We start from the raw sequence: 12018 nt of genomic DNA, 5'->3' as shown, positions 1-12018 counted from the left end.
ATGGATGGATGGACGGATAGATGGATTGCTGGATGAATGTAAGGACTAAAAAGACGGATAAATTGATAGATGGGTGAAAATATGGATGTGCGGATATATTGATGGTTGAATGGAGGAATGGGTGGGTGTGTGAATGGATGGTTGGGTAGAAGTATGAGGTGGATGAATGGATGAATGGATGGATGGATGGATGGATGGATGGATGGATGGATGGATGGATGGATGGATGGATGGATGGATGGATGGATGGATGGATGGATGGATGGATGGATGGATGGATGGATGGATGGATGGATGGATGGATGGATGGATGGATGGATGGATGGATGGATGGATGGATGGATGGATGGATGGATGGATGGATGGATGGATGGATGGATGGATGGATGGATGGATGGATGGATGGATGGATGGATGGATGGATGGATGGATGGATGGATGGATGGATGGATGGATGGATGGATGGATGGATGGATGGATGGATGGAAAGAGAGATATACGAAGGAATGAGTGTTTGGGTGGGTGGACGCGTACATGGATGGATTGATGGATGGAAATATAGATATACGGAGGAATAAGTGTTTGGGTGGGTGGACGCGTACATGGATGGATGCATGAATGAATCAATGGCTGGATACATTAATGGATTAGTGTATAGATTTAACATGCATGGACGAATGGTTGCATGCATAGATAGGTGGATGGAGGGATAATTGAATGAAGTAAAATATACCTTGGTTTCCCGATACATATAAGAATTCGGATCAAGTTGAGATGGATCCAATTTGCGATGCATTGAGGGCGTTCTTGGACTAAGAGGGCTGATAGGCGCCTGTGGCTTCTCTGTTGAGACGTTATCTTTGAAAGCTGTCAAAAACAAGAGACATTATAAGCTATACTGCTGGACATTGAAATATTATATTTTCAAAAATTCTTTTATCTAAAGCATTTCCTTTTCCGTATCAATGTGGGAGAACCCGTACGGTATCAAATGTGATCACATTGTAATAAGCATATTGACCCCAAGTATTTAAGAAGTTATTTCCCCCCCCCCCCCAAAAAAAAACACAAACGCATGCACACACCTATATATATATATATATATATATATATATATATAACTATATATATATATATATATATATATATATATATATATATATATATATCCCAAAATGTAATGTATATTGGGATGTAACAAACAAAGCCCGATATATGCCAATCATTGAAAACAATTGGGAAGGGAAAGTCGGTGGGGTTGATTTTCTCTGCGTCGGGCGCAGATATTAATAACATAGTTCACATTATTTCCGAAATTCCCGGATGTATTATCGCGTCTGACTGCAACCTATACTCAAACTCCTACAGTAATCCCACGTAAAAACAGAACGTTAGGCTAATGAGATTCAATTAAATAAAAGTGAATCGATATCAACCTGTGAATACAATATTTATATATGGTTATGACGTATTACAACTTCACTTGTTGTATCTTCGTTCTCCTATATTCCGGAAAATAATCTCTGTAATAATTGTCAAACATCGTCATCCTCTTGGGACGCCGTAGAATTGTTTTTGATAATACTAAACTAAGATACATTTCAACCAAACATATGAGCTACCGTATATTAGGCGTATACTATATATAAATTGGCAATACATTAGATCAGATCGTAATTGGAGCAGGAATAATGCCAAGATGTTCTGACAAGTACTTCATCTGCTGCAGACAAGGAAAAAATAAATGTCAGATGTAACCAGTTTAAGGTAAAGCCCCCGAAGGCAATGATAGCTTTCATGTCCAGCCGTTCGTTTCAATATATTCACTTACTATCGACAAAGGACGTGTAACAAGTTTGATGGAGCGTAGTTAACAACAAGGACATGGATTTCAAATGGAAATTTCACTTAAGAAGATTTTATTTTGTCTTCCCTTGACAAATGTCAAATGAAGAAATGGGCTTATCTTGTACGATTGGTGTGCAGTGTGTTTTTGATATCTTACATATGAGCGAAACTAGTCAAACTGTCACAGTGCATTGTAAACCTATCAAGAAACAGCTAAGGGGGCGGGGAGGAGGGGAGGAGGGGAGGAGGGGAGGAGGGGAGGAGGGGAGGAGGGGAGGAGGGGAGGAGGGGAGGAGGGGAGGAGGGGAGGAGGGGAGGAGGGGAGGAGGGGAGGAGGGGAGGAGGGGAGGAGGGGAGGAGGGGAGGAGGGGAGGAGGGGAGGAGGGGAGGAGGGGAGGAGGGGAGGAGGGGAGGAGGGGAGGAGGGGAGGAGGGATTGACAGTATTATGCATTTGGTTGTTGATGATTGCACATCAACTACAACCACATGCTGGTGTAAAATGTATGCAGGTTTCAACAGAATACTAATTGTTCATAAAGCTGACATCACATATTTAGAAGCGGAACACAATTCATAATGCGTTTTTCATGAAACAATAATATTACTTATCTAATTGGATATGTTGTGGATAAAAAGGGGAAGGACATAATTTGAGCTCTCCATGGTATACACTCGCTGCATCTTCGCACTACAATCTGACCTACTGGCATACCGACTCGGAATCGATGCGCCGCTGGGTCAGAGGCAAGAGGGTGCCGCCATGTTGAATGGTCGAAGGCACCGATATCCTCATGGGGCGCCAAATGCGCCATTTGTTGCTAGGTCTTATGGGCGTCCCCGTTTTGATCACTGACTCGGTAGCAATGTATGCCCCATGCAGCTCACCCCTTGTTCGAGTAACTTTGTATTTTGGTTCAAATTTAAAAGAATTTCAGGTAAGTAACGTGTTATCACGTAGACAGTTAATCACGCACGCATAGCACGCACTTATATTAGGTTTTTTAAATTTATTTTTATCACACTATGTCTTTAAGTAAATGACGGAGGCGTGTGTTTTTCAAGTCTATATTTACAAGGAGCAAATACGTGTGAGACTGTTTGCTTGCATGGTTAAGTACACAACCAATCATTTATGTCACATAGCTACGCATGGACTAAGAAACGGATTCAATTATTCTCCTTTTTCATTACTTCGTCATTTGTGTAAAGAAAAAAAAACTTACTGACAAGCGAAAGCAAAAAAAAACTTCTTCGTCTAAATTTAACTTGTGGTATTTGTTTGCTTAAACCATAATGGTAATGTAGTCCTTGAAACTGTAACCTACAAACCTACATTATGGGGGGGGGGGGGGGGGGAACAAGCCAAACAAGGCGTTATATGATCAGATTAACTCTGATACGCGTATACTTGGTAAATATACTGTGATATCTGTTGTATTATAAATAGAACTTTACTACTTTAAAATTGGGTTAATCTTCTAATCGTATAATCTAACAATCGTAATATATATATATATATATTTATATATATATTTATGCGTGTGTGTGTAATTTTAAACGTATCATGAGGCCTCCAAATTGAACCTATGCGTCATAGCTTATAGCTAATGATTCTTCTATCAACACTTCGACTCTTGTTATAACGGATTACGTTAAATTATGTGTTTTTTACCTTCCATTTTGCTCTCTAAACATTTATTGTATGACCGTATATATGTTTGTCGAGTTCTGCCTTTTCTTTGCCCACTTGTCATTTATCAAGATTTCAACTGTTTTAATAGTCTTAGGGCAACGATGCTTAAGCTAACAAGAACCGTCTATCATGAATATAACACTAGTGACAGCTTCAGAGTGACAATGCGTGAAACAACCTTCATTTGTTTTCCCCTTGTTGGATGGGTTTATTATTAAAGAGCATTTCATCTGTATAAGGAGGAAAAGTCTTGTCACTGTAAGGAACAAATATCTCCCATTTGAACCACTAACGAAGATAGATATCTAGAAGATGTCTTCCAGTAAGAGGATGTTCGCTGTCGGTAGTCGCATGCATAAAATCTCGCCCAAAGGTATTAAGGGTCAATTAATCTCTGTATTCCTGACAAGTTGGCTTTGGATTTGCTATTTCTTGAGTCTATTGTTGGCCTTGACACTTTCAACCAACTGGTCGCGCGTTTCATTGCTTAAAGTGTACAGAACCCCCCAACAACGTACTTTCCACGTTTCGACTGAAGTTGTTTTAAGAAAATATGAAAGGCATTTCTACTCGCTCGAAACTGGCAATTTTTTGACAAAAAAACTTACCGAATCTTATAGAGCTGATGATAGTAACAGCGTTTGCGCTTAGTTTACACAATTATTAGCACGTTAGGCTAGCTGTTTTAGCCTATACATACATATGGTGTGACAGTATTGTGTATAACGTTATATGGATACAAACATATCAACGGTAGCCTATCACATGCGTAGACTACATTGATACAACATACAGCATTTACATTGATACAATCTCGAAGATAAACATTAAATTTTGTTGTGACATTAACGCAACTACAAATATGATATTCCAACGAACGACTGACCAAAAATATACTAAATGAAAATGAAAAGAAGGCCTGGTGACAAAATTGTCCAAGAGGTTCGAATTAGTTCTCGAGGCCCACGACTTTATGTTTAGAATAAACGTTATTCGTACTAGATGTATGTCCTTAATTGTCACCTTTCAATAGATGTTGTTGAAACAGCTGTAGAAGCTTTACATAAGATAAAGAAGGCATTAAATCAATATGGAAACCTTGGATTTATCTGTCTGTTGCCGAACACATTTCCCTATCAAGGGTTTCTCTTTGTTTGCAATACGTTACACACACTTTCACGCATACACACATACACACGCACATACAAAAACCATTACGTGAATCGCTACCGTCCTAACAGTACGGCAACTTTGTACGTAGAGGCTCCATTTGAGAGACCCGAAGTCGGGTATCTATAGCGCCATCATCGCTATAAAATGTCTCTGTAAGCAGTAAACTAACAAGTATCAATTTCAGAAGGTACTTTCTGCCCGTTATATGTGTATTTTCTATAATATAAGACAGATCAGCCAAACTCCGGTTTATACCAATCGGACGAAACTATTTTAATTAATCACCCCCATCCCACCCGCCCGTCTTATATTTATAATGATAATCAGTAGCTTACACTGAGCATAAGCTTGATCGTCATCTTGTTAAGACCCTTTCCTATCAATATTATCCCAATTCTTGAAATGGAAACACGACAATCTGTTTTGACAAAATCCAATATATTTACTTTCAATTCTCTACGTATATATCTACGTAAATCTACTTCCGTTTTTGTTTATACCAATGCAAGTGTTTGACTTTCCCTTACGAAAAAAAAGGGAAAAAAATAACCATCTTTCATATATAGATAATTAGAGGTACCCTGGGAATAAATGCACCGAGACTCTTGTCCTTCATTGAACAGATCAACAGTTGATTTGAGCAGGCCGTGAGTCAATCAACATGATGGGATATACACTATATATATATTAGATGTTTACATCCCTCCGGACACTATTACATGTATTATCACGTACTGATTCAAAGAGAGTATGAACACTATTGACAAAGGGAGAAATGTTATGTTTTAACGCGTGTATAAGCATATTAGAATTATACATGTTTTAAATACGTATATAAGCGTATTAGGATAGGCTTTATAGCGTAACAACAGGTTCAACCATGGTATAGGCCAATATACTATAGTATATTACGGTCGAAGGGGGGGGGGGGGTAGGGGGTACACTAACTTATGCGGTTGAAAAAAGACGATATCTTTCATCACACTGTCTTTGAATTAGAAAATAACGTAATTTGATACACCATTGGTTCTCTTCTTTAGTCAGTGAGATAAATTCATCAAAACGGGGCTAGCATTTTCTGACTATGTGTATTTAATGAAACGCAACACTACTCCTTTAAGTTATGTTTATTTGTCTCGCCCAGTGTCTGTATAACACATCGTCAGGTCTTCTGGTGATACAATCTAGATACGGGTGCCAGGAAGCACATTTTCCTGTTTTCAGATAGTCCTATTTCTTGCCCTCTCGTATGTATATATATATATATATATATATATAAATATGCACACTTACTACCATCTCGACAACACGACAAAATTCAGAAAATTTACGTTTTGACGAGATAACGGATCTCGTCAATGCAACAATTTTCTGAATTTTGTCATCTTGTCGAGATGGTATACGTAGTAAGTGTGCAACTCGTCAATTTGCAGAAAATTGATGCATTGACGAGATCCGCTATCTCGTCAAAACGTCAATTTTCTGAATTTTGTCATCTTGTCGAGATGGTAGTAAGTGTGCAACTCGTCAATTTGCAGAAAACTGTTGCATTGACGAGATCCGTTATCTCGTCAAAACGTCAATTTTCTGAATTTTGTCGTTTTGTCGAGATGGTAGTAAGTGTGCAACTCGTCAATTTGCAGAAAATTGTTGCATTGACGAGATCCGTTATCTCGTCAAAACGTCAATTTTCTGAATTTTGTCGTGTTGGCGAGATGGTAGTAAGTGTGCAACTCGTCAATTTTCAGAAAATTGATGCATTGACGAGATCCGTTATCTCGTCAAAACGTCAATTTTCTGAATTTTGTCACGTTACCATCTCGACAACTCGTCAATTTGCAGATAATTGTCGTTTTGTCAAGTTGGTAACTCGTCAATGCAATGTCCTTTCTACGCTTCCGTACATCTTCTTGCTTTGGGAGCTAATCATTGTGTGTGCGCTTGTGTTTGTGGTGGGGGTGGGGCGGGGTGGGGTGGGGATTGGTGGGTGGGAGGTAGATCCCACATCCACGACCCTGTTTTGAGTAGATGGTTTCTTCAATGTGCATGTAATACCAGTACGTTATACACGGTTGCCAACAATTTCTTAAAAAATTACTATTTTTTTTCCATAACAATCCATATTCCTTTTTAAAATTAAATTTTATTTCATTAGAAGTGATAAGTGATAAGTCTGTAATCAAGTATGTCATCTTTAGAGATTTGTCTCTTCTTTCAATTACCATCAAAAAGATTTTACTTTCAACGCAAAATTTTCCTATCCAGGAAGTCTTTAGAGTATGGTGGGGGGGGGGGGGGGGAGTGCACTAAGAGCAACAACTAAAGACTACTGAAATTTCGAAGCGGAAATCATTTCTTTACATAGGTTGTGTATTTCTCACTCAACGTTTTAATGCATGAGATGGGGGCAACAACTAAGGGCGACTGAATTTACCGCGCAATGTTATCATCTGTATTTATTTCGTCATATAGCCTATGTTAAACGCGTCAAACCATGAATCCTCTATAAAAGGTTGTGCGCCTTTTAGCCTATAACATCTTTGTTCTTTTTCACACTCGGTATGCGATTGCTTAAGATTATATAAGCGAATGAAGCGTCGATACTGTCTTACAACACACATTGCGGGTTCAATGCCAAATATATAAATAAACTGATTTAATCCAGAAAAGGATATTGCATATACTGAGGGTGGACGTTAAGGTTATTCAGTCTGATGTAATAAACAAAACATGTCTTCAAAAAGAGGCCCACATGAAATGAGATGAGAATAAATCTACGAAGCCAAAAAGAAAAGGGGGAGGAAAAAACAAAACAGAAAAACAAACAACAGAGGAAACCCTTTTAATACATACATTCCTAGCCTTTGGGCCACATGAACAGACTCACTGACAGGATTAATATGGAGTCATATATAGGTTGTTAAATCCCCAGAGGCTCCATTTAAGCAATTCACGGATCCATGCTAACATACCCAATTTGTTTTAAACAAAAAAGGGAAACCCCCACAGGTCTATGGAGAGCAGGAACTATCACTAGGTGGGCCTTAGGGCAACATCCGGCCCTCGAATGATTCCATTTCTGCCAGTAAAGAGATCATTTAGGACTAATGACGACCGATAAAGCTTTAGGCTTGAGCACCCTATATACCAGCCAGTCTATATATAAGTAAATTGAGATCTGGATTCTGTGTGGCTCTTTGCCAAACAATTTATTTTTCTCTGGCTCTCATAGACATATAAGTGAGAACCCCCAAGGTATCAATAGATAAACTGAACTCTGAGTGATATATATATATATATATATATATATATATATATATATATATATATATATATATATATATATATATATATATATATATATATATATATATATATATATATATATATATATATATATATATATATATATATATATATATATATATATATATATATATATATGCACTTATCAATGCCTGAACCACTGTATACATAATTTGAATGAACAAGGATTCACTTGAACCCAAGATCTGGGTAGAAAGATAGAACCCCGGGAGCAATTATTAACAGAGTCAGTTTGCAATTCAAACATATTTATCGCCAATTGAAGTTAACGTTTGCCAAATTTACTAAGGAAATTTATCAATCTCGAAGATTTAGTCAAACAATAAACCTCACCGCAACTATTAATAAAGTGTTCTATTGCCTCATTATTTGTGGAACATATTATACTTTCTTCTTAGCAACAATATTTATATCAATGAATACATTTAAACCGTTTATTCACTTTCACTGGGAAACGTAATCTCTAAAGGGGTGTTTTTCAATCAATAAAAATGTAAATGGGTTTCCTGTTGATATAAATAATATCTCCAATTATTCATATTTTACTTGTCGAAACGGTGCATGGAGCCCAAGGTTATGCATATGTTCTGTGTGGCAAATGTTGGTAATATAAGATATGAGGATGACAATTTCATTATTGTTATTATTACAAAACATTTTGAACCAAAAAATATTCAATTTCATTTCCGAATAAAAGTCAATTTGTTACGTTAATTTATTAATTTATTTACTGAACAGCTGAACGAGAAAATAAATTCATATAAAGAACATCATAACTCGCTGCAGTATTTGATGGGTTTTTTTTCTATATTTTATTCTCACTTTTTTCTCACCACCTCTTGCTATTCCCTCGGTCTCAGTTATAGAAGTGAATAAATTAACACCAATAGGGCCAGGCAGTTCTTTATGAGAAAACGCAATATTTGATGTATCTCTTAAAGCAATATCTTGCAATATTTTCAACGTATTAATCTATATTTTTATTTATATATTTCTACAATCTTTGTCACAGCATTACATGTGATGAAATGTAGATAATTTCCGATACATTATTCGTTCAAAAAAATAAAAAATGTACTAAACATGACAAAACAGTTGCTTACAAAACATGGTCAGCGCACAATAATTTATCTTAATAATAAACAGTGAAATGATTTTTCCTGTCGAAAGGGGAGGAGTTAATTTGAGGCCCCTGGAAAATATGAGCTGAAATAATCGCCAGAGGCCCCTTGTGTTTTGTGATAAGCCAACAACACGAAACTGCCCGTGTTGTCAGAACAACAGTTCTCCAGCATTTTCTCAATAGAACAATGTTCTGCAACCATGGGGTGCAACCCAAAGGTGGGTTGCAAAAAGGTTTCGGTGGGTCGCGGAATATTTTCAAACGTTGTAAATATGTATTTACAGTTTCGGAGCTTGTCGGCCGCGTTGTCAGAAAATCATTTCTCAAGCATTTTCTCAATAGAACAACGTTCCGCAAACTATGGGGTGCAACCCAAAAGTAGGTTGCGGAAAGGTTTCTGTGGGTCGCGGAATATTTCCAAACGTTGGAAAATTATTTATTTACAGTGTCGGAGCTTTATCGGCCGTGGTCGCTTATGTTGTATTTTTGTTGTCATCAATGCATTAATCCAAATTAATAGTGGGGTGATAAAAGGTCGACAATTAAATAACTGAATATCACTCAGTTTAACAATTGGGGGATAGTTTTGCCTCATAAATGTGTCATTTTTTGTCATCATATGTTCATTAATCTAAATAATGCTATATTTGAATGACTTTTCATTTTTATTTTATGTTACAAAATATAAATGTTGACCCTTATGTGGGCCTAAACTTTATATAACTAATAAACATCAAGGGAATATAAAGAAAAACTCATCTTTTTAATGTACCGCTAACCTAAAAAACCTTTTAAATTCCCACACCAATAAGAGAGCAAAGGGAGACAAATTTATATGATATGATTGTTGGAACTGTTTTCAACACGGTTTCCTGTGTTACTCTTATTTACTGGGGTGGGGAGGTGAGGTGGGGGGAGGTAGGATTGTGTAGGGTGGGGTGGGGTGGGGGTGGTTGCCACTGTAAACTCATAATACGGTTTTTACATAACAGTTTGCCTCTCTGTTCACCTTACCCCACCCCCCCTCTCTCGCACCCTCTCATTCACCCTCTTCTTTCTGTCCTCTTTCCCCTCTCACCGTCCCCTTTAACCACCTGAAACATGACTTAAATCAACTGTTTACGGATCTCATTCAACAACATGAAATGAAATGACATGACTTTCTTTCATACGGTACATACATTACAACTGGATAAAAAAAAAATACTACTTACAAATTTTCAAACTATTTTAAATTTAAATTACTCTCTTCCGCAAAATAAATTGACAAACTAGCTCAACAATAAGATGAGAACACGGGCATCTTTTGTTAATTACTTTAAGGTTTCTGTACACGTACGTAGTATGACTGATTACTCTCAAACATGTCTGTAATTACTTGACAAAGAAAAAAGCGATATCCTACGGAGAACATGCCACTGTTCATTTTCAAAATGAACCTGACAAAAACGGCGCGTAGTGGGATCCTGCAAAATTGATGCGGCGGGCACATGTGTGACATTTTGAGAAGAATCATGAAACGGACATCTCATGAAATAGACTTCAGCTATACGGTAGCTATGTTGGGAATGATTAGAAACTTCAGACTTTTGTCAAAACTGCTGCAAAGCAATTTTGTTTTGTATGAATTTGTTCTGATCTACCGGCATAGTCACGTGTCTATACTGTTGCCAGACCCACTGTACTAGTACAACGGCATGCATGCATTAGTATACGAATAAAGCTAGTATTTCCCTTGCTATTAGTACCAGTACAATAGATGCGAATCGTAGTGAGGAGGGTAGTGTGGATACATCTCCCCTTCCCCACTCTTCAACCCCATAGGGAAAAATATAGTTATTAGCAAAACTTCGAGTGTATACATATTTTATAGCCTAAATATACCCCAGAATTCACTATTTCATGTCTATAATCATTATTTGGGGATGGGGGATGCCTAGGGCCTGGGAATTACTTCTAGATCTCCCTACAAGGGAATCGACTTCAAAAGGCTCAGGGCCAAATCGCTCCTTTCTAAAAATTTGATCACGGCTGTGTAAGGGGAAGTATACAATTACTTACATTGTAACGCATATATGTAAATTAGCTTCACAATGCTCTGTGTTTGGAAGTCATAAGGGTGATAACTATAGGCAGCTACGCTGTGATACGTGCACGAATACGTACTAACCACATATGTCTGAGTGACGTCACTGAAAATGACTACCTTTACATCTACAGTCTATTTATAACGTGATATGTGACTAATATATACCAAATACAATGTACATGTGCCAAAATCAAAATAGTCAACAATCTAAAATAAACGAAATTAATGAGATGCAAAAGAGAAAAGAAAAAATTGCTTGTTATGAACGGAATTAATGAAGTGCATCATTAACGGTTGATATTGAGCAGCCCACCTCGTGTAGGTTTTAAAATTGTATATGATGTTATACATGGATTTCTAAATACGAATAACAAACGTTAATTACAAACAAGAATACGGTACTTTTTTTGGATGTAAACATGTACGAAGCTCATGAGAGGACATGGGAAAACATAATTTTATTGCGTTACTTACGTAATAATACTACGTACGTACGTCATAATTATTACGTGCGTACGGTATTATTACGTACCTACGTGATAAGTATTGCGTACGTAAGTAGCCTAGTATTATAACGTACGTACGTTAATAAAATAAAAAAAATCATGTCCTCTGTAGAGCTTCGTAAACATGTAATACGACAATCGTTTAGAAAATTGTACCTTTTGAGTTTATGTTCATGATACATGGACATGGGTTACGCATGATAGGTCGTATGTTATACCATAGTATAGTGTGCTGTATTAATTGGTATACTCATACCT

At 37.2% G+C, this 12018-nt stretch overlaps 1 protein-coding gene across 1 annotated transcript in view; it reads right to left on the bottom strand.

Annotated features, from left to right (window-relative positions):
• Positions 1-12018, bottom strand: part of LOC139963935 (synaptotagmin-5-like) — a 60329-nt gene that overhangs the window by 21329 nt on the left and 26982 nt on the right. The window contains exon 4 of the mRNA XM_071965174.1: positions 734-867. Within this exon, the coding sequence (XP_071821275.1) occupies positions 734-867 (134 nt within the window). The remainder of the gene's footprint in view (positions 1-733; positions 868-12018) is intronic.

Source organism: Apostichopus japonicus, chromosome 22 (genome assembly GCF_037975245.1).
Source record: "Apostichopus japonicus isolate 1M-3 chromosome 22, ASM3797524v1, whole genome shotgun sequence".
In the NCBI taxonomy this organism is placed as follows: domain Eukaryota; kingdom Metazoa; phylum Echinodermata; class Holothuroidea; order Aspidochirotida; family Stichopodidae; genus Apostichopus; species Apostichopus japonicus.
This window is presented reverse-complemented; position numbering and strand designations above follow the sequence as displayed.